Source organism: Schistocerca cancellata, chromosome 12, assembly GCF_023864275.1.
Source record: "Schistocerca cancellata isolate TAMUIC-IGC-003103 chromosome 12, iqSchCanc2.1, whole genome shotgun sequence".
NCBI classification, from domain to species: Eukaryota; Metazoa; Arthropoda; class Insecta; order Orthoptera; family Acrididae; genus Schistocerca; species Schistocerca cancellata.
Genome location: NC_064637.1, coordinates 168,941,066 through 168,964,716, shown reverse-complemented (window position 1 = coordinate 168,964,716; position 23,651 = coordinate 168,941,066). Strand labels below are relative to the sequence as shown.

Here is a 23,651-nt window from a genome sequence, read left to right as displayed (position 1 = left end):
TGAGGCTGTGAGAATTCTTAAGGACATTATTTATGTTTTTTGATGAAGTGTTTGTCAAAATGTTCACAGGAAGTCACCCAGAAGACTAGAAATATACCGGCCCTCCACCCCACTTGTTAACTTAAGTTGTGAAATATTTTTATAGTTTCGTAAGATTTTAAACACTGATAAGACATTTGGGTGGCCACAGCTAATAGGTGCAAAATGAGTTCATAGAGAGTGGTCAGTGTGGGAGGAGAGATTGTGCCTCGTATGATAATTGTTTTGTCCGTACTGGAAGACCACTTGGGAAAAGGGAATCTTCTGTGCAAGTGTGTGGAGGAAGAAGCACATCCTCAAGTGGCATATTGCTTTGTACTGACGGTGGACGTTTTTGATTTTGCATTGGCTGATCTACTCTTACAGACAACTGTTTTATTCTCCCCTACTGTTCTAACATTAACCTGTAAGCTCAGTTTCGTATGCAGATATAGAGGACAAATTTTGAAGCATAAATTAAGAGATTTAAAATAAAATAGAAGAGTCGGAGTGTTCGTACAATTGAATTGTCATCTCTTTTGCCCTTCCGCCGTGTGTTTATCTTAGTTACGAAAAGCTGTACAATTACAGCCACGAGTACGTCGCACTGAAAATGGGACAGAATATTGGCGTACGAATCGTTGTGGTTCGTTCTTTGAAATTGCTCTCCTGTAAAATTTATTCACACGGGCTTACCCTATTTGTCCCCTGTGGTCTGCAATTCGGGTTATTTGCTCGGAGCATAATTTTCTCGGCAATGTGGGATTCGTGGGACAGTGATGTATGGAGGAGGGGGGGAGGGGGGGTTGAGTAGTAGAGTACTCGGACCAGCTGAGGTGGCGAAGGAGCTCCAACAGTTTCATTTCGGCATTAATGTCACATCAGTGTGAATAAGTAATAATGTGTGTATATAAACACGTTTGTTTTTTATGCACGTACAGTGCGCATTCTGATTAATTTTTGTGCCGTTCTGTAATATTTCTGTGGGTGTATTTTAATGAGGCACTTGCATTGCTTTCAGCTGCTGGTAGTCTTCCAGAACAAGATTTCAGACTACTGCTTCGCTCGCAAGACTGAGAAGGAGGAGCTGCTGAAGGACCTGACGCAGAACCCGACGCGCCAGCCGATCGGTACGACTCCTGCCGTGCCGCTGCACTACGTAGCAGGTAGAGCACTCCGGCTGTGCACTCCGCATCCCGCCTCCCGGGGCCCACATCCCGTTCCCACCGAATCCTGTACGTGTCGTCAGTAATAGTGCGAGGGAAGTGGTGCTAGGTTACGACCGACCTTTCACCTCGCGGGCCGTGTCGTAGTGAGCACTGCAGGTCGAACTGACGGGAGACCGGTGACGTGCGACAGAACGAAATAAGTGGCGAACTCGAACGGGAGTTCCTGCAGCACGGACCTGAAAATTTAATGACGTTCCTCTCTGTATCTTCCAGTATGTCAGTGGGGTAGTAAACGGGTGGTAAATGTATAGATCTTACTTCGACAATCTGTATTTTCAGAGACTCTGTCGGTCTGTCATCGAGACTTCTGGTAGGAACATTTCAAAATGGGATAGCGCGAGTTCTAATTTTTTGTTCGGTTCGGGGATTTCGCGATAAGACTCGGTGCCCTACCCGTACGGATCTACACTCAATTTTTGTCCCCGTACTGTTGACGGACACCCGTAAAGTCGTCGAGATTGTAACGAATTTCTGGAAATGCGGGATCCTCGCATTTTCTCTGTCGACCGTATCTGTCACGGACTTCGTGAAATGTGGAGAACCGCAAATTCCGGCACGATCGCTGCAGTGGCGGTCGACCTCACCTCGGTACGCCGTGGTGTTTCTGTGTAGATTTGAGATGTATGTTTAGTTCAGTGTGTGAGGTACTTCTCGGTTTGCCCTCGGTGCCACTACCTTTCCGTGTACCGGTGTGGTTTCTGGTAATTGGGGAGCAAACTGCAGGAGGGTGTTGTGAATCCGGTCATTGCGTATGCCCTGCGGTTTGATGCAGTGACGACTGGACTGACACAGTTGAAAGTGTGCTGCGACAGCTTTAACGAGCCGGTCACGTCGGGACGGGTCGATACTCGTTATGCCGGTTACTGAAGTTTGTGAAGCACCTCTTATATTATTTTAACAGTAACACTGGGCACTGAGTTGTATACGAGCGCAATGAGAAAGAATTCCAGAAATATTTCTGCTTTCGGATTGGAGTCATTCTTCAGAAGTAGAAAACTTTCACATATTTACAAGCACAACACAACACAACATGCAAGCGCAAGCGCAAGCGCGCACGGCCCCCCCCCCCCTCCCCCCCCCTCCCCCCCCTTCCCCACACACACACACACACACACACACACACACACACACACACACACACACACACACACACTTACTTACTTAACCTTAGTGCCCAGAGATATCGTGGAATTTGTCATTTTGACAGCCACACAGCACAAGTCTAAAGCGGTGTCCACATCTGACTGGTATGACACCAGATACAGCAGTGGTGCTGCATGCTGCATTTCTTTGACACCCTTGGAATTCTAGTGTTAGTTGACAGAGTATCCAGATGAACATAAGTGTTGTCATTCTGGTTATGGCATTAGAATTGAACCACGAAAGCAGAAAAAAGAAAGAAAGAAAGAAGAAATGTTTGATTCGAAAGTGGATTTTGTGCAAAAATAACACGGGGCCATCGAGCACGTTTATAAAGGATGTAGCACTCTTATCTAAAAGATGCATTTGTTGAACCACTATTGAATAACGAAAGCTGATTTAGAGTACAGTAGAACTCCCAATTATCTGGATAATTGGGTAAATCGTGAAAACTTACTATTGTAATATTAATTTAGTGACTACAACAAGATAATGTAAGCATATTGTCAGTTCTTGAAAACGTCAGTCAGTTGTTTTACTGTCTTTAATTGTTTTCGTGGAGCTGTCTCGCATCTACTCGACAGTGTGCAGCTGCGTGCGGTCACACGCGGGCTGCCACTCTGTCCGTGTTAGCGTAGTGTTGAGACGAGCAGTTTCTTCTCTCACACTTCAAATAGTTTCGTCGTCAGTGAGAAGTTGGAAGCCTGGGTCCAAAGAATCACGTGCTAGCTACTCACCTACATCCTCTGGCCTGCAACCAAAAGTCCAGGAATTTTCCAAAGGATCTTACGTCCTCGAGTGATATTTTCTCTCTGCTGCATCTTTCTTCCTCTACGTGTTCATCTTCATGTTTCTATACCCCACTTTTGGTTGAACTGCCTTTCGGTTTATCATAACAACAGGGTTGTTTTCATCAAATTCCATGCTTCTGCCACCATGTAAGACAGTCCTCTACATGTAATTTTTGTCGATGAGCCACATTGTGTTCATTAAAAACTTCAACAGTTGTCCTCCGTAATGTCGCTCTGTAGTTTCAGGTTTGTTGGCTCCGGCGAACTCGGTATGTTTGGCGGCAGGAAGTGTGTTTTCGGAACATCTGTCTTCTCTGTAGAAGGCTTGCTTGCTGTTGGATGGTTGGGTGTATCGTCCTGGATTAACATCACCTTACTACCTTCTTTCCCTATGTTTTTGTATTTTTTCACTTCAGGTATGAAAATTGAATTGTACTTGTCTCGAAAGAAAGTAGCAGTAACCCAGGCATTTGGTTGATTCTTGTAACAGATGCAAAATTTTTAACATTTCTGAGAAACTGGAGTTTTTCAAATTTCCCATTAGCAGAAGGGGTATTTTGTGGTTTCCCATAGAGTCAGCACGGTCACACTGTCCTTACTTGCCTCCCAAATAAGGTCTGTCCCGCATATGCAGTATAAAAATTCAGGGTCATAAGATATTGCTTCAATTTTGAATTTTCAGTAAAATTCTCTGCTGCTTTTGGATCTGCTGATAGTTATTCACCACCTAAATCCAACTCGCAGATACCGTGACTTGCCCAGAAATTCTGTAGCCGACCATTCTCGACTTCGAATGAAGGCAAACTTGTCTATTTTTCTCGCCTAAAAGTCGTGCTTCTTCACAAACAGTAGGCTCTAGAAGAGGGTTTCCTGGTGCTTGCTACTGCAGAATCCAGTCTAATATGTCCTGTTCCGGCTTTTCCTATTTTATGTTTTCAATGCTTTGATGAACTCACATCTTCATTCTTGAGATATAAATATTAAAATTGATTCCCCCTCTATCCCATAAAACATTGTCGACATTTCCACGCTAAACATCTCAGCTAAATGATAACCATTCACGCTACACTTAATTGTTCGAGCTTTGTCTGCCGAGGATAAGACGAGAAGTTTTCTTCGAGAAGACATATACTTCACAGTAAATTAAAACACACGTACAAAACTAAATACGTGGAAGAAAGACTGTATAGTTGAAAATCGGCGTGTGTGTTAAGGTCGAGAGACAGATTGATGTAGGCCGCACTGAATAATGGGCACCACAAACACAACAATTTGCGTATAGTGCATACTGTATTCGTTGTTCACGGGAAGATTTTGTCTTTTAATACGTTTGCTGTGGATTGATTTAAGAATGATAAAGAAATCTACATTGTACTCTATATTGTAATCACTGTTGAGCAAAACCGACCACTTCAGTAGTACAGTCAAATTTCTTGCTGCTTGAAGGAATCCGGACAATCGGAGTCAGAATAATTGGATTTCTGCTGTATCTGTCGAGCTCCGTATCGAGCTCTATTTAAAAATCTTATACGTTAGAGATGCTGAACAGGTTTAAAGTTATTCTACAGTGAATTTTGACGATAACACTTCGTGCGAGTGCACGAGACACTGTAATATAGTCGGTAGTGGGATATTTGTGTTCCTCTCTCAAAAGTGAGAGTCGAACTTAAGTTATACTGCGGCAGTATACCTCGTTCCTTCCTTCCTAAAATTCACTGGGCAGTCTTTTACTGACATGAGAGTTAGAGCACAGTGACCGTGCTCCAAAATTCGGCCACGAGGTGGCAGTCGCTCGACACCGCAGGAACCTGGTCGCCGCCACCCGCTACTTCGGCCGAGCGAACGGAAGCCCGGCACGACGGGCAGTACACGCGTGAGGCTACTGTCGGCAGAGCCGGCGTGTGCCACGTCGGTTCTAGAACACAAATCTCGAGTGTGTGATTCGATCGAAGACAGACGTAGCTGCTCTGAGAAGTGAATTGTGGGAGTTATTTCACAGCACAGGGCAGCAGGAATGAGAATCAGTAAGCGATTTCGCTCGGTCCAGAGAGCCACTGCAGAAGTTCCGCAAAACATTAAAATAATATAAATAATTTTAGCGGCGTGCCGAAACTCCACCGGTAAAAAATGTCACACCGTGCCACATTACCGACACTCGTCGGGTGGGTCCGACAGGCGGACGTCCTCGTCGGAGACTGGCGATTTACGGTTGCCGCCGTCGCCTCGACTGTCGGATAGGACGTCGGAAATGCGACGGACGTCCGATGCTCTCCGTACACTCGTGCCGTTCGACGATTTTCCGTCCTCCGCACTCCTCGGACGTCGTCGCGTACGTAATACCGATTCAGATTTGGCACATAACGAGTGTTTGTGGGGACATTCAGTCAGTGTATCGGCAATTTCTCACAGCTCGGTGTCGTATACGCGGGCCAAATAGCTTACCGCACTGTCCTTTCCTAAACGAGTTTTCCCGCTTAAAGTCGTGTGCTCCGGAGTTAAGAACGGGGTACGGAGGACGGGAGACCGGATTGGAAGAGTGACAGCCGATCGACGCGTACGGGTGCCACAGTCGTCGTACGAGAGGAGATTCTGGGAGACACGAGTCGTTTCGAAATTTGCGAGTGTAGTGTGCAGGGCACAGCAGGTGTGACATTGCTGAGGCAGGTGGCAGCCGGTTGACAGAGCTGTGCAGCGACACTTGGCAGGTGGTCGTTCCTCTGCCAGTCCTCTCACCACACGCCGGACGCTCCCCTGCTCCGTCCTCTCCCTGCCGCACATTTTACCGGCCGAATGGCAAATTTACGCTATTGCTCTAATTGTTAGAATTATCTTTGAATTTTTAAAATATACTAAGTGGAAAGAAGACTCTTTTTGTGTGGCAATAGGCAATAGCAGTAGCTACCTGTACACAAATTTAATTTTTTCTTTTTGTTTTGGTGCACGTATGCTGTTAGTGCCGAGGCTTTTGGCTGACAGTTGCTGACGACAAAGTGCATGCCGCTTTGGCTGGTTGCGTTACAGAAACCTGCTTTAAAAATAGTTTATTTTAAATTGTCTCCCGTTTCGTTACATTTTTGTCAGAGTGAGCGGCGAGTAAAATGTTTAAAGTTTAACTCGCTCACGAGAGACTAGTCGTGGTCTCGGTGGCTGACACGGCTAGTAGACCACTGTCCGTATCCCTCGCCACTCTCCCGCTTCGCCGACAATCTCAGTGTTATATATAATTGTAGACGTAGGTGTTTATGGAACGACTGCATAATGTTAACACCTTTAGCCAGTAGACTGTTGTCAGATGACATTAAATGAATGCGATTGAGACCGTGTTTTACAGTTCAGAAAGTTATGCCGATCCAGATTGGATGGTGCTGTGTTGAGAATATTGGATACGTTGTCGTGTGGTTCAAATCCCGGTTCAGACAGACCATTGTTTTTTCTTAGTTCACTTAAATTGCCTGACGTGAACATCAGATTGTTCCCCAAATAGGCCACAGACTGTCTCCTTCGTAATCCTTACCAGCTTGAGCTTGTGTTCTGCCTCCTTTGACCCACACTTGGGTGGACATTAAACTTTAACCTTCCTCGCTTCAGTTACGAATTAAGTATGTTATTATTGTTTAAGTTACTATAAGCAAACATTTTACCGTATAAAAAGTTTGTCACATTTAATGTTTTCATCTTTTTTAATGTTCTTTTTGTTTTTAAATGTTTTACTACGATTGTTCTTCCCTATTCAGTAATTCACCTTCTCTGTTGTTAATATGGTGGGTGATGGTGTGTGACATGTTTGTGGTAATTGTGATAAGGGTTGCACTGCACGAAGAAACACAGCTGCACGGAAAGTAGTAGTGTGTCACCGTATCAGAATACGCACATACAGGAGAAGAAACTGGAATAGATACCTGCATTTAGAAAAGAAATACCACTTAAAACTGGTTATCGGATTGGCAGTCCAGCCTAACTTCTGCTCTGTTCTGTCTCATTTGTTCTGTTTTCATGTTTTACATCGTGAAGCTTCCTATTTCAAATTTGCAGATAATTTGCACAGTTCAGTTCACTTTCCAGTTTTCTTGTAATCAAATCGTATATTTTTAAAAGGGCATCTGTCTGTAATTTGGTGATGTTGATTTTGCTGTTGCCTCGGATACTACGTACACGAACTGAAGAGCCAAAGAAACTCGTACACTTGCCTAATACCGTGTAGGGTCCCTGCGAACACGCAGGAGTGCCGCAGCACAGACTCGAGTAATATCTGGTGTAGTGCTACAGGGAAGTTGTAGTGTTTCCTTACCTCGGGGTTCTGCCGTGAAAATATAAAATAGAAAATCTGATTGGGTTTTGAATTTTGGTGGAATGAGTTACGGATAAGGCGGACTTCGTATTACTACTCGAGTTCGTGCTGTAATTTGACCGTGCATGGCAGATCGGGTCTGCAACACTACAAAAAGTGACTGTACGGAAATAACATCAGAAACTAGTGGAAATTTACCTTATAATCTTGCTAGAAACGCAGTACTAATTACAATATAGTCTTCGTGGCTGTCCTCCTAATTCCTCTTGTAGGACGACCCGTCTTTCACTTTTCTCCGTCTGTTGGAAACTACTTAGAGTTGTCACTGTCGTGATCAATGTACAAATTTGGCGATAACCACCTCGAATCACTATTGAAACAACCTAGCTTTGTAATATAATTTTAATTTCCACCCAAAAACACATTCGACACAGTGCCGAAAAATACACGTCTTTTGAATGAAGACACGAGAGAGAGAGAGAGAGAGAGAGAGAGAGAGAGAGAGAGAGAAATCAATTAGCTGTTAAAAAACAAACACCTACGCAAAAGTAAAAAATAAAAGAACAAAATTATTTATAAAAATCGGTCGCTGGCGCGGTGCTCTTCGCGTGCGCGATCGTGAATTATATCTTTGTATTGGCGGAGGCGCGGTAGTCAAAATACCATTACAAAGTGACACCACGAACCCCCGGGGACTGGGTGTGTGAGTCGTCATCATTTCGTCGTCATTCGTGAAAGTGGCAAGACTGGACTGAGTAAAAGATTGGGAATTTGTACGGGCACTGATGATGCGCAGTTGAGTGCCCCACAAACCAACCATCGTAACCACCATCATCATCATCATCATCATCATCATCATCAAATACCATGAATCCTACAGGGCTGTCTTGAGGGTGGAGATCTCATCTGAACAGCACATTGTAAAGCATTCAAGATATGCTCAATAATGTTCATGTCTGGGGAGTTTGGAGGCCAGTGGAAGTATTTCAACTCAGAAGAGTGTTTCTGCAGCAATTCTGGACGTGTGGGGTATCGCATTGTTCTGCCCGAATTGTCCGAATCTGTCAGAATGCACAGTGGACACGTATGGCTGCAGGTGGTCAGGCAGGATGCTTATGTACGTGTCAGCTCTCAGTCGTATTTAGACGTATGGGGGATCCCGTGTCACTCCAACTGAACATACCCCACACCGTTACAGAGCCTCCGCCAGCTTCGGCAGTCCTCGGGTGATGTGCAGAGTCCACAAATTTACGAGGTCACCTCCGTACCCGTACACACCCGTCCGCTCGATACAGTTCGAAACGGGACTCGGCCGACCGGGCGACGTGTTTCCAGTCGTCGACAGTCCGACGTAGGTGTCGGCAGGCCTAGAGCTTCGCGGTGCGGTCGTCGAGGGTACCGGAGTGGGCCTTCGGCTTCGAAAGTCCGTACCGGTGACGCTCCGTCGAACGGTTTGCACGCCGACACTTACCAGTGGCCCGGCATCGAAAGCTGCGACAATTTGCAGGTGGTTTGCACTCGTGTCACATCGGACGATTCTCTTCAGTATCGTCGGTCCCGTTATTACGAGATCTTTTTCCGGTGGCAGCGTCATCGGAGATTTGACATTTTACCGGATTCCGGTCGTACGGGAAAATCTCCACTTCACCCCTACCTCGGAGATGCCGTGTCCCGTCACTCGTGAGCCGACTATAACAGCGTGTTCGAACTCACTCGAATGTCGATAACCTGCCACTGTAGCGACAGTAACGGATCTGACAACTGCGCCAGATGCTCGTCGTCTTATATAGGCATTCCCAATTGCAGCACCTTATTCTGCCTGTTTGCGTATCTCTTTATTTGAATACACACGGTTATATCTCTTTCTTTGGGATTTCAGTGTAAATGAACGTTATGACATTAAAGCAGTATCTGTCCACCAGTTAGTATATACTCTACAGTGTTAATTTTTTGAGGGCACCTGTCAGTGACGCATACCTGTGAGGAGCTACACTTAAAGCTGAGGTCTCGTCGGTTAAACGCTGCAGTAAAACGTAGAGCACTGACCGAGCCCTTTCTTCATAAACGGAAGGGCAGAAAATATTACGCCCTTCTGCAAAGTGAGAATTTAGAAGCTTTTCTCGGTCTTTCGATTTTATGCAGAATGTCTTCCTACCAAAAATTCCAGTGCGACACGAGTTTTATCCACGACAACTCACCATCGGTGTACTTTGCATACACTGTATAAATACTGACACAAATACGGTACGTGTATGCCGTGAGCGTGAAGGCCGATTTATGTTATACCTAACCGATTCTGTGAAATTAAACATCACTTTCCGGTTATTTACCTCGCGATAAGGATTTTGACACTGTAAAAAGGAGACTGAGGAAACGGGACACATTATTAATTGTCCGTGATGTTACAGAGGTGATTTTTAAAAGTTCAAAGCCAGGTAAATTTATTGTCAGAGAGGGTGCTGTTGCTGAAATACTGGTGGCAAACGTGTCACAGGAGGAAAATAATTCCTGAAAAAACTCACAGTATCAGAAGACGAGGGAAGGTTACATTCTCTGTCTGCAGTTTTGACATTTTGTTTTTGGCGACGCAAGTAATGACGGCAATACGGCTTCTACAATGACCGAAGGCCGTCAGATTAATCACACTTTTCTTCTGGGCGTCTGACGTGGTCCTCTGGCTGCACCAGATAAACCGGCTCGTCCTCGGGGAAAGGTTCGCGATACGGTGGAGGACGTTACTGCCCGACGAACACCGACGTTACGGAAAAGACATTTTGAAGTGGCTTCTAAAGAATGACAGCCGGGACGACGAACGAGTGGACTGTCGAACACTGATTACTATTGTAGAATCACGATTTAGTATTTCGAAATGTAGAACCGTACATATTATACTGTATACAGTCGAGATAATTCTAATATGAATGTGCAGGAGTGTGCAATTTTTGTATGTTTTAAACATTTTTTGAGGCATCAGTTTCCAGCTTTTAATGATTAATGTTCAATCGCTTGCGTAACAATCACATTTGCATCATATAATGTAAAAATGCCAATAAAGATGTCCATTCAAAATAATTTCACAACTTAAACAGTTTTTCTTAATTACCCACAAGTGTGTGGCTGTTACGCACCTTTAAAAATATACGATCGATTATACGCGCGGTACATTTTGTGACGGGAGATAGTACCTTCTGTTCCGTCGTAGTGTGTAGTAGGCAGTGATTTGAGCACCGACTCTTTTGAGCCAGAGATTTTTCCTTCAAATCCCCACACGGACATCTCATTTAAAGTTTTTTATTGATTCTGCAAATTATTTTTCACGAGTGTCTGTGTACATCCTTTCACAGTCGAGACAATTTCCCTCCCCGTCTTTCAGTGAGTGTCCTGTTGTTCCACTTCTAATCAGTTCAATGTCACTAGGATGTTAATCTCTCATCTTTCGTAGTTATTTTCTTTAAAAATGTAATATAATTATACGGATGAAAAAATCTACTTGCCAGTGGCAGCAGGAGAACACACCTATAAAGGTATTGAAATGTGCAAGCTTTTGGAGCCAGTGGTTCCTTCTGCAAAAGGGGTGAAGGAAGAGGACCGGTGAGGTTTACGAAATTGGAAGGGATCTGAAAAGTGGCCCGGCACCCCTCGTCGGTGGAGAACTACTGGACGGGACGAGATGGAAAGACCGATTCTCGGGGACTGCACGGGTCGAGATTTTAAAACCCGGGAGCGTAAAAGGTCCGAGGCAGAGATTACCTCGAACAATTCCGGCCACAATCCCGACGTAATCCACCGTCACTATCTCAGAATCGTCCCTTACGAATCTTCCGAGGGTACCTGCTTCACGACCTGTCCTCGGGCCCGTCCGACGTGATCGTGACCCGTTCTCTGCAGAACCTCAGAGTTTTCGTTCCCTAAAAACTGACGAGTCCGTCATTAGCTTCCAGTGGACGAGGGATCTACCACTGTGGTACTCGACTGACAGGAGTACGTAAGCAGAGATCCGTGTCGGCTGTCTGAAAACTCTACGTACGGCATCTGCCGTAGAGATACCGTTCCTGTGATTTGAACTGACCGGCAGTACCTTCTTAAAGCCTCAGGTCGCTCTTAAGGATTGACATCTCTATCTGTAAAAATTCTTACCCCACTCAAACCGAACACCCCCGCCTTTTTCCTTCTAAGATCCACAAACCCAATCACCCTAGCCATCCTGTAATTACTGGCTTCAAAGCACTCACTGAATGTATAACTACCTCAGTTGATGCAACCTGTAGCTATAATAAAGACACCGACAATTTCCTAGGTCATCTGAAATCTGCACCTGTCCCAATCCCACGACACACCGTGCTCGTCAGCACCGATTCACGTCCCTCCGCCCCCCGTGTACACAGAAGGTCTGTCTGCTACCGAACCTTTCCTCGTTCGGTACCACCTTATTCCAAACCTGTGACACCTCGATCAACTTTATACTTACTAACTACTACTTTACCTTCGAGGGGTAGACGTGCAAACCGATCGGGAGCACGGCGACGGGAACCGGAATAGCTCCTCCCTGTGCCGAACGTTTCGTGGGTTGCTCGAAAGAAACTTTCTCGGGATCCGTAACCCTTCAGTTCCCGGTTCGATTTAGATACGCCGGTGTCCGAAATTAAAGCGGCAGACTGCTATTTTGCCTTTCTGTGTCTTAATTCGCGGTATAATTGTACAAAATGTCAACAGCTGTACGTACAATTATGTTCTGCACGGAAGTCGGCATTCCGGTCGACAGACGACCACGCCGACAGTGACGTCAGGTTATCTGTCGAATGGGGTAGTGTTTGACGGGTAGTCCCTTATCCGCAACTGCTGTGTACACAGCCACAGGCGGTGCATTATGGCACAGAGAAGACACCTGCCAGACTCTTCGGAGTGGAGGGCCGTAGGAAGAACGGAAACGGGACAGTCGCGAACTCGTGTGGCCCGGTGGCTATATGTGAATCGTACGGTGACGGTTTCTCTCTGTAAACTGCATCCCGGAGACCGGGACGGGGCCGACCGTTTGTGACGTCGGGACCCTTATTCGCTCGCGAGGGCACGGCAGTACTGCCTCGATAGTGCACGGCATCTGGAATCTGACCCCGCGGCATCCACCGGACTCGTTCTGTCGGGGCTAAAGGTGTACAGGAGGCTTCGGCGGAGTGGGGGACGTGTCGTACACCTACTTCTGTTGCCTCTTCGGCACGCCACCGGAACGTTTGAATAGTGGGCCGACGTTCTTCTCACGGACAAGTCCCGATTCGGTCCGGACACCGATTCTCTACAGATTTGGGTCTGGAGGGAATGTGGAGCTCAATTTCGGGACCTAAGAGACCGATATCGAGGAGAATCCCTAATGGTGTGGGCAGGAGTTACATAGACACCTCCTTACAAAATTGTACGGGCGAACTGGCGAGGTTTAACTCCTATTAGGTATCGTGATGAGATCTCGAGACCTCATGTCCGGTCGTTACGAGGTGCCGTAGGACCGGATCTCGTAGAGTGTAGGTGGTCGACGTTTTATCGGAAACTGAATATATTGCACCCACGGTGCAACCCGTGCGCTCTCCCGATCCGAATCCCGTAGAGCGCGTCTGGGAATCGAGGGTAGACTGGTCACGCCACCAGCCACCACACTTCCTAAAATCGTGCCCTGAAATGAGATCCATTCTAACAAACATTTTTCCCACCACACCTAGAACCGATTTCCTCGCCCCCCCCCCCCCCCCACCCCCTTCCCCCCGAATCTCTGCAATATCTTTGTTAGATCCTGTGCTCATTCTGCATCCATTTCCCTACCCTGTGGTTCCTACCCCTGTGACCGTCCCACTGCAAGACTTGCCCTGTGCCCCCCCCCCCCCCCCCCTCCCCTCCAAACCACCACCACCTATATCAGTCCTGTAACAGACTAAACGTGTACTCTTGAAGGGAGACCCACCTTTGAAACAACATATTGTGTACTAGCATTTTGCATTGAAATGGTTACCACAGAGTTATCAGTTAGGGTGAATGGCATAGGCAGAGGGTGTAACTGGCAACACACAGTATTCTGTAGCAGAACTTGCTCTACAACATCAGTGCCTGCTTCACCCCATGTGCCATCTGTATTCTTCCTTCAGGACACAAGTTTTTCACAACTCCACAGATAGGAACTGGCATTAAACATGTTTCGGTTCCTGCCACCCCTGTGGCGGTCTCAGCTTTTCTTCGCGGTAACTGTTACTTTCTTCATTTTCTATGTAGGCCAATTTGTGTGCATGAGGTGTGCTTGCTTGTGCCTATGTGTGTGTGTGTGTGTGTGTGTGTGTGTGTGTGTGTGTGTGTGTGTGTGTGTGTGTCTGTCTTTTACTGATGAACATTGTCGAAAGCTTTAGGGAACTACATTCATTGTGCCTGTTGGTAACTTAACATGCCTTCTTTATGGTAAGTAGAAGTCTGTGTTTTGCTACATTGTTGATATTCCTACCTGAACTTTCAGTTGTTTGATTTTGTTTCTTTATCCCTTTTAGTCTTCTGTATCTGTTTAGTCTCTGCTAATATTAACTTGTGCAAGATGTTTTGGCAGCAATCTCTGTGTGCGTATTACCCTGTCTTCCACCTTTAAGCTTTCAGGTTTTCAAATCTCGTCTGGTGCAGTCCCCGAGAATCGGTCTTTCCTTCTAATCCGGTGCAGTAATTCTCCTCTGACTGGGGTTCTGGGTGACTTTTCCAAAGTCTCTCCATTTCCTAAACCTCACCAGTCATTTTCCTTCTTGTGTTTTTCTTCCCTCTTGAACCCTTTTGCCAGGAGGAGGGGCCACTGGCTCCAAAAGTTTGCAAATTTAAATGCCTATATATGTGCATGTGAGTAGACTTTTTATCTATACAATTACATAATATTTTCAAAGATTGTTTTCATCCCTTATTTTTTTGTAATTGCTTAGCACAGCCAGGATTTTAGGCAGTGGGTTATTGCTTTTATGGCAGGATAACTATTCTAGAACAAATCGATCTTCCATTTCTGTAACAATTCCCTACCTTCCATTTCTAAAATAAGCCGCTGCTTTTTGTGCGTCTCTGAGAGCGACTTCAATATTACTTTGTACAGACCTTTATTTGATACGTGTAATTAGTCTGTTTGGTAACAGAGTTTGAGGAAATTAATTTCTCACAATTTTAAGCTTCAAAAAAATATTTCTTCTCATCTGTGCACTACGTCACGCTTTGCTGCGGTCGCCGTACTGCCTCTCCGTACGTACCTCCCCTACTTCTACTTGTGCTTCCAGGTCTCTGACGAGACATTTCTCTGTCGTGCTTGGGACTGCATTAGCCGCAGTGCCCGCTTTTCTCTGCCTGTAGTCCTGCTCGGAGACGAATCTTAGAATAGATTTCTGTACAGTGCTGCCTATCTCGTTCGGAGTTGTGTAACTTACTAACTGAGGGTTAGTTCGTAGTTGTGGCCGTGCGCATTCTGAGGAACGGGAGCAGAAATGCAGTTGCAGTTGTTTTGCAGGAACCCTGTCTTGGGTAAAAGACCTGGCAGTCCGTACTAAAGAGGAAACGCAGCAGCGCATTACGCAGGCGGCCGGCTACTTGGTGGACATTCCGAAGCAGCAGTATGGCAAATTCACTGAGGCAGTGGGTACCGTCATGGGAAAGAGTGAGCCGCAGACAGGAAGTAAGGAATAATTCTCTCTTCTGATTGAAAATCATCTCATTACCATTCATCTCACTGCCGACCGTCTCGCGTCCTCCCATCTCTCATTCTGAAAGTGTGCTGTGGGCTCGTAAACATGAGTTTGCTAACTTCTTTAATGGGGCTTTCCTTTTGAGCAGTTCAGTGAAATTTTTTCTTCAGCTGCATTTGATGCCTACAGCTTTACGAGAAGAATTGCAAACGAGCCACTGCGACAGTCTGGCGTCTTACGTCTCGGACTTCGACCGTAAGTATTCTCCCTGTGGTACCACAGTGGGGAGGAGTGAAACACGATAAAAGTAGAACTGATCTGCAGGTGGAACACGTCGTTAGCTTTTTCACTGTTTGTAGTCACTTGAGGTATGTAGTAGCATCATTCCTGTCCGTGCCTGTTTACAGGTCGTGTCACAATATCTTGGCACACTGTTGTAGGTATATAATTATAACCAATACAGCCATCAGGTTTTTTTCCTTGCTTCACAGTTGTTCAAAGCAGAGGACAGTGTTTAGTGCCTCCCTTTTCATTTTGATCAATTTATGGTAAAATTGCCCACAAGTTGCAGACTTAGTTATCAATATTTGAAACTCCCACATTAATGCTCAGTGTGACATTTGGCACGCTAATGGAAACGAGAAGTCCAGCACATCTTCTGCTGCCCTTGGATGTGTGTTCTCAGTTACAGATCAGTGTATCTCAAGAACTCTGTCCACTGCTGGCAGTTTTCCCCAGTAGTCAACACTGTGGTTTCAGTTCATTTAAGCTGGTATATATAAAGTAATTTGACGACTAAGTAAATCTATTCACCTAGTGGCTGCAGAAGAACGCGCACACACACAGTTATTGAAATTTGCAAGCTTTCGGAGCCAATGGCTCCATCTTCTGGGCAGAAGGGACAAAGGGCAAGGAAGAGGGGTGAAGGAAAAAGACCGGTGCGGTTTAGGGAACGGGGAGAGTTTGCGAGTCACCCAGAACGCCAGGTCAGGGGACGAGAAGTGCTCGGCATCCTGTCCGGTAATTCTCCCCCGATTTGGGGTTCCGGGCAGCTTTTCCAAACTCTCCCCAATTCCTAAACGTGACGGGTGGTTTTTCTTCGCCCCTCTTCCTTCACCTTAAACCCTTCTGCGGGGAGGACGACAGCGCCTCTGGCTCCGAAAGCTTGCAAATTTCTATACCTGTACGTGTGCGTTTTCCTGCAGCCACTAGGTGAGTATATTTTTTATCTATTCGATTACATTATTTTTCAAAAATAGATTATTTAAACTGGTATGTAAAAGTGCTTGTCTACTATTATTTACCTAAAATTTATTTTTGTTTATTTTTCATGTGTAAAGTTATTTATGAAGTCAGTTTTGTTGCTGTTTTTCAAATTCTGCTCTCTTATGATGTAGAGTTCTAATTTTTTCTCCTCTGAATCCCTGTTCCCTCTCCACCTCCTCTGCCCGTCAAATACCTCCTGCTTATGTGTTGTGTTGCCAGTGTATTTTTTTCTTTCTTCTAGTTTTAGTCTACGTAAAAGGTTTCCTGTTGCTATAAAAATGTTTATAGTATCGTGATTGTGCAGCCCACGTGATACGCCGACTTCGGTAACGACAGTGCACTGACTGCTCGTACCTTAATGACGCTGGAGCTGTAGTGGGAGAGACTATTACACTGCGACCTAATTTTAATTCTGTTGTCGTTTTCCTCCTCGGCAATTTCGTATAGTGGCTGGGAGGGAAGATAAGTTTCGTAAAATTTTGAGAACCAGATTAAAGTCGGACATATTGATAGATAGCAGAGACCGACACAGTGTTCCGACTGCTGTCTCGAGGACAAATGATCTGGTAATAGAACTTTCACTGACACGAAAACCTGCTGGCATTTCAAACTTCTAAAGGTAAAGGTTGAGAAAGTAAGGAAGCACAAAATATGAGAGTTTAAATTAGACCCTCAAACACGTGCTGCACTGAAGCAGAGAATGAAAGTAAAATAACATAGGGTGCAATCGGTTCGAGTTGAAAAATAACAAATGTTTGCACAGTGATTGTGAAAGAAGAGCACAGCAAAATAAGTTTAGGTGGAAGACAGAACAGATTGTCAAAATGGAAAAGCGTAGAGGTATCGATCTTCAATACGATACTTAAATGGGAAAGAGGCTACCAAAAATGTGCCGGGGCACGCTTTTTCAAATTTATAGGTAGGTCAAAAAATTGAGCCTTTTGTCGAATTGTCGGTTATAAGTGGAAAGTAGCACGGGCTTATCGACAGAGGAGAAATAGAGACTGATTTGTGTCAGTAGCGTGATGATTTAATGTTCAAATCTGTGTTTTTACAAGGTTAATAATCTATGCTTAAAGTCTGTACTACAAATAAAATAACCAGAAAGAAAAGTTTTGTCGAAATATCTGTTTTACTTAAAATTATTTCATCAGCAGACTAAACTTTATACATTCAATAGGACTTCGGGAAACTGCCACAGGCGAGTACTAACGAAATATGCCGAGCTGCTTCTTCACCTTTCTCACCTTTTGTGTCTCGTGGTTTACTCTCGAAGATAACCAGTGTACGCATTCGATAAACCGCTATCCTGCACTGACGTGTGTTCAGCTCTTACATATTTTGTAGAAAATAATAACTGTTTGCTTTATATTTCAGTGGCCCACAATAAAGTTGAAGGTTTTCTTGATATTGCAGGTCAGAATGAAGCTTAACTCAATACGACCTCGTAGAGCAGGTCTGCACACCCCAGTCTCGATTCTTCCTAGCGCAGTGGACTCGCCGGCATTTATTCTCCGAACCGAAAGTGCAATCGATCTGACGGCCGTAACGAAACGGACTGGGAATGAAAGTGTGCATACCTCACCGTCACAGCAAACTACCTCACTTATCTGCTGCCTTTTGCTCAGTAACAAATAGGAAATAGTTTTTGTAATGTTAACAGTAATATTAATCACTGTACGTGATAGCGCTGTACTTCCTCGCTCAAATCTGTTTACACCCTTTAATATTTATCTAGTGGGAGAATTTAAGTGCCTGAATCTCAGAAGATAAAAATTTAAATGTTTTAATAAAATAATTTTGTAACGCCTTGTGGTGATTGTTCAGCTACCCTTCCTGCTTGTCAGGTGAAAGCTTCTGCTCTCTGACCCCCTTTCCTTCTTCTTCCTGGTTCTCCTTTCTGTACTCCGTTTCCCCTGTAAGCTCTTAGATGCAGCTTTTATGCCGTTGTTTCTGTTCGGCCAATGTAGTGTGCTTATAACAGATTAACAATAGAGCAATGGAGATACATGTTTAGAAATACAAAATGCTTACACCCACACATGCACTTGTAACTTTTTGATAATCCTTGCTCACTGCTTTTGTGTCTTGTTATTACCTATTTATCATTTTCTGTCTCTGAACATCTGCGATGAAATTTATATATGTTAACATTTTGTTTTTGGTTTGCTGTGTGTGCAGGGAGCACCTCGAAGTGAAAACTTGCTCGGTTTCAGCACCTTGTAAGGGTCCTCAGCTTCATCTTCTGTTACGACTGCATTTGTACATCGGTGATTTATTTCCGTGGGTCTTTCACGGAGACATAGTTCAGTTTCTGTGCACCTAATAAATCTGGTCTGTTGTTCTCTTCTAAGCCAGTAGTATGGTTGGGTAATTCTTTATGTAAGGCCACATGGAATGGAGCCATTCTTAATCTCATCTAATTTTCAGTAATTTTTGTAAAGAATCTTCAGACTGGAACCTATAAGAATGTCGCTATATCACAGTGGCAACTTGTGCAAAAAATCGGAAATTCTCGGGGAAAGTAAAACTCGTTCCCACGTACGACAGAAGTTTGTTCGGGGACATTCTGAATTATAATCTGGAAAAATGTGGAAATCGTAGGGAAATATTTTCTAGAAACAATCTCGCTTCTGTAAACTGTTAAGAAATAGAGACGATGATAGTTTTGAAATGCTCAAATCACGGGAATGTGGAACTGTTCTGGAAGATTACCAGCTATTTGTTAATTCGTGCACACACTTCTCTGACAGCTTTTTAGAACGTATGCACACTGGACCCGCATTTGAGAGGATGACCGTCAGAACCTCTGTCTGGCCACCGCAATTTTAGTTTTCCACGATTTCCGTAAATCACTTCGGGCAAATGCCGGGGTGGTCCCGTCGGAGGGGTGCGGCAGACTTCCTTCCGCGTTCTTCCCTGATCCGATGGGACTGACAACCTTTCTGCTCGGTCCCTTCCCCCAAATCGACCGACCGACATATGCCCGTGTATTTTTTGGTAACCTAATTTGTATTAATCAGATGTCTTCTGGGTTTATAGAGCTTCGCACTTTTTAGTTTGGGCACTTGTTTAGAACAACTGCACCACACCCTTGAGAAGTATCACAAAAACTTAGTACATAAAAGTAATGTAACACTCTTTTTAATCATTTCTTCAAATTGTAATTTATGTGGAAGAAATTCCTTAATAGCACCGATTTTTGTATCGCGGGAAATAAAATTCTTTCAAGTTGTCGGTGACAACCGGTAGGCGACCAGTTCCGGGCAGGTTTTCCACTCTTGTCAGGGCTCGAAGCCTTTTTGTCCGAATGCACTATCGTCGAAGTTGAATAACGGTTATTACTTTACATACGGAGCTACAAAATCAAACCGACCGGCAGCTTGTTTCTACAATAGTACTGTGTGTAGAGCTCGTGTAGGTGATAAATTCTAAAATACTACTTACCAGTTCTGTAGTTCCGTTCTCGCACGGTACAAATGTAAATAATAGCTATAGAACCGCATAGCGTTAGATCGTCTTCTCACTCCACGTACTCATTGTTTGTTGGAGGTGCTATTCACATAAGACATTACTTCAGTGTCAGATTTAGTAACTGTATTTTAATCTGTCTTCCAAATGAAACAAAAATCACAGAATGCAACAGAACGCTTAGGCACAAAAATATTGGACAAAATGTGAAATTGTCAGCAGAAATAATAATAATAAATAGGGTTTCAGTCACTGTGAGTCACGGGACAAAAGGAGGCGTACCAGTAAAGGACAGGAGGGGAAAATACCCGGAATTGTCTTATGTGTTAAAATTAGGGGGGAAAGGTTCTTACAGCTTACTGTGAAGAGAGATCCGACACTCCACAGGAGAGGGAGCGAGGTGAGGCAGTGAGAGAACAGTTAATAACAAAATGTCAGTAACGGCAGACCTGCGAAACCCGAGAGTAGCACCGGACGTACACAGGCAGGTGGTGAGGGCAGGATTCGTCACGCAGTTGTGGCTGGAAACATCCTAGAGGGTCGAAAATGCTACTCGCAGTCCGAGGTGCCACTTATACCGTGCGTACCGAACGACACTATCGCGCTTCTCGATTTTAACGACTCTCGAGTCGGCGGTTCTGTATAAAGTTGAGGTGCAGTGTATTTACACCGATATTTCTCAAACTATTTAGTTAGACTTATTTCTTGCAGTTTACGGCCACACGGTGTTCGTAAATGACGTAATTTAATTTATATGTATTTTCTCGGATTTTTCAGTAATTTGTATCCCGTATTTTGGGGTGTGATTTAAGTATTATTTATTATAATGTTTTGCAACTTGTACACCAACCAGACTGCACTTAAAAGTTGAACGACACGAAAAAGAGGCAGGGAGTGAGCTGCGGCTGTAGCTACCCCCAGTGTTACTCACTCTGTATTCTGAACAGGAGAAATTTGGAAAGGAAGAAGACATAAACACTGTGAGGTTCACCAATAATACTGCTATTCGGTCGGAGCCGACGAGGGACTCGGAAGGCAGTCGAACGGAATGGATAGCGTCTGATAAGAGACAAACGTCTACAAAAGTAAAATGAGGATAGTAGACTATAGCCAGATCGAGTGAGACGGTCAGTGCCTTTGTGGAAAAATGTTCGCAGTTACCACGGAACCACAGTTGTATCGAGGTGTGCATTTCTTTGTCCGTCAGTACGTTGCCGAGGTCGGTTCGAGTACGCTGCAGAAGTATCGCCGGGAAGCCCTTACGTGACCTCTGTACAGTTACGATCTTCCCCATATTTCCATATTTTTGGAGCCCTGGAGAAAGACTTTTGCTGCTGTCAATTTGCTTGGGATGAACAGATTCACACCTGGGTACAATGGTGGTTCCGCTGGCAACCCTGACTATTTTTCCGGGAAGGCGCTGCGTGGGATAATGTATTCGCAGTCCTGACAATTGCTTTTGAAATGATAAACAGTTTTCTTACTTTCCCCCCGTCTCATTTTCATTTATCATAACAATGTAGATTGAGCCATTTTACATTTCCATTTAACATTTGTATATGAATATGGCTTGAATGCTGACCCTTTAGAAGTGGTACTTTTTTATTTTATTGTTTTATAAGTATAGGTGGGTGAGAGTAATTCCTACCCACCACCTTCTACACAGTACGAAAATAGATATCCTTCTATGGAATAGGAGGAGCTTGTTTTCAAATGTAACTTTGCCATTTGTCAGGCATTGCATACTATTGGGTAAGTGATCAAGAATTTTGGCAGTAACATTTTGCACCCCCTTTCTGTGTTAGGCAATCTTAATGTAGAATAATGAATGTCATTTTTTTCCGATATTGTAATTACGTACATCATTGCTCTTTTTGGACTGCAGTGGGTTATTAACAACAAACTTTGAGGGAATAAATATCAAAAGTCAAAATGCCTAGTTTCTTAAACAAATGATTACAAGACATTCACGGAGGAGGACAACGGGAGCTGCAGTGACATAGACGGGAGATTCCTCCAGAAAAAGTGAGGGTAAATAGGGCACATTTAAATAAATCTGTATGAATATTTACTTTATTACGATTGTTTCCAATTATTGGCCATCCTCACAGTATCTGCATAAGCAAGTGACACTAAAATTACAGAACTGCCCCGAAATTTGTTTTGTATACACAGCCTAAGTGGTAAATTTTGTCCTTTCCTCCTGTGTAAAAGAACTACTACGGTACATCAATTACTCATCAGATAAGTTATGAAGTCCAAAAAACTGTGACGAATGATTGAAAAGAAATTCACTGTTACAATTCTTGAGTTCATGTTGTTGAAAGGGATCATTCTTTATCACAATATCCTTGCACAAATAATTTTTAACCCTTAACATGAAACATCTCTGAAATGTGCGTAACTAGAAACATGCAGTCTCTCACACCACCTAATATTTTATATCACGGTACTCCACATAAGTTGACAGAAATCAAGTAAATAGTCATTTAATTCATGTTATAAGTAAGTTTAATATAAATATAAAAATATAAATATGTATTTAATAGTAATAAATAAATTTATATTAAATTTTAATATTCCCTAGCATAAATAAAATATTGCAGAAAATGTATAAAAAAAAAGATCTTAATCAACTGAATTGAAATATTAAGTCACTTCTCTTTTGTACAGTCGACACACATCTTTCTGCTGCATTCCAGGCAAACTGGGTGACCACATTTGATGCACTTATGTGCCGTTTTCCTATTCTTGGACACAGGGCACTTCATACACGTTTTCCTTTTGTCCATTCTATCACTTGGTGTATCTAGCTTGATTGCTGAGTGTTTCCCAGAACTTTGTGGATCAGCGTCTTAGATGTGGCTCTATCAGCTCCATGGGCAGACTTTTGGTGAATTTGAGACAAGTTGGCATGGGGTTTCCTCTGTAGCACAAACACAGAACAAAACTGTTCACACTACTGATGTTTACAAGTGCATAAGAGACTGCCATTGGCCAGCACCTTGTACGTCTGACGAATAATTGGCACATTTCCTGTCGAACAAATTGGTCCAGATTTGGTTGCATTGTAATAACAAATAATTTCTGGCTTATTTTTCATGGTATCATTTTCCATGGAATGATGCATTGAAGACACAAGAATTACTGCCATGTTTCTCTTAGGAACAAATGAAACCAGTGTTGTATTGACAGAGAATCCATATAATGCTAACCCATCTGGTCTGCTTTTATCAGCCAAATTGGGAAATTTCGCATTTGTTCTTTCTGACCGTTCCTATATGTTAGTCCCTTCTTTCTCAGCTCACAAGTGAGTTCTATAGATGTAAACCAATTGTCAGTGGTAATGTTTCTTTCACTTCCTTCTGTTGATTTGCACAGATGTAAAACAGCCTGAGTTGGTTTGGCAAGCTTCTTCTCTTCTTCTGTCAGGTCACATCCATCATCTTTCCCTGAATGTATGTAGGCATTGAAGAGGTAAGTGTTTCCAAAGTCTGCCAGGCACATAATTTTTATGCCGTATTTGGCTGGTTTGCTAGGCATATAAACGCAGAAAGGACATTTTTCCCTGAATGGTACTAACATTTCATCCAGTGGAATGTTGCCTTTTATATGGAACAATTGCTGAGACCTGAAAATGAATTTTTCAAAAATGTTTGATACTGGGCGGCTGGGGTCTGACTTCTTTCTTTCGTCACTGGTAGTCGCACCGTCAAGTCTCAGACTGCTTAGAAGTATTTCAAAGCGCTTTGCCAACATTGTCACTACAAAT

General features: G+C 43.9%; 2 protein-coding genes across 10 annotated transcripts in view; both read left to right on the top strand.

Moving 5' to 3' along the window:
• Positions 1-23,651, top strand: part of LOC126109880 (protein roadkill) — a 695,429-nt gene that overhangs the window by 224,755 nt on the left and 447,023 nt on the right. The gene's annotated exons all lie outside the window — the stretch shown is intronic.
• Positions 1-23,651, top strand: part of LOC126109878 (programmed cell death 6-interacting protein) — a 157,669-nt gene that overhangs the window by 115,028 nt on the left and 18,990 nt on the right. For 2 of the 9 annotated variants that reach the window (XM_049914951.1, XM_049914950.1), the window contains exons 14-15: positions 1,040-1,184; positions 14,968-15,132. In XM_049914951.1, the coding sequence (XP_049770908.1) occupies positions 1,040-1,184; positions 14,968-15,132 (310 nt within the window). Of the gene's footprint in view, positions 1-1,039; positions 1,185-14,967; positions 15,133-17,824; positions 18,166-23,651 lie in introns of those variants that run through there. The other 7 variants (XM_049914956.1, XM_049914955.1, XM_049914954.1 and 4 more) reach the window with 5 other exon arrangements.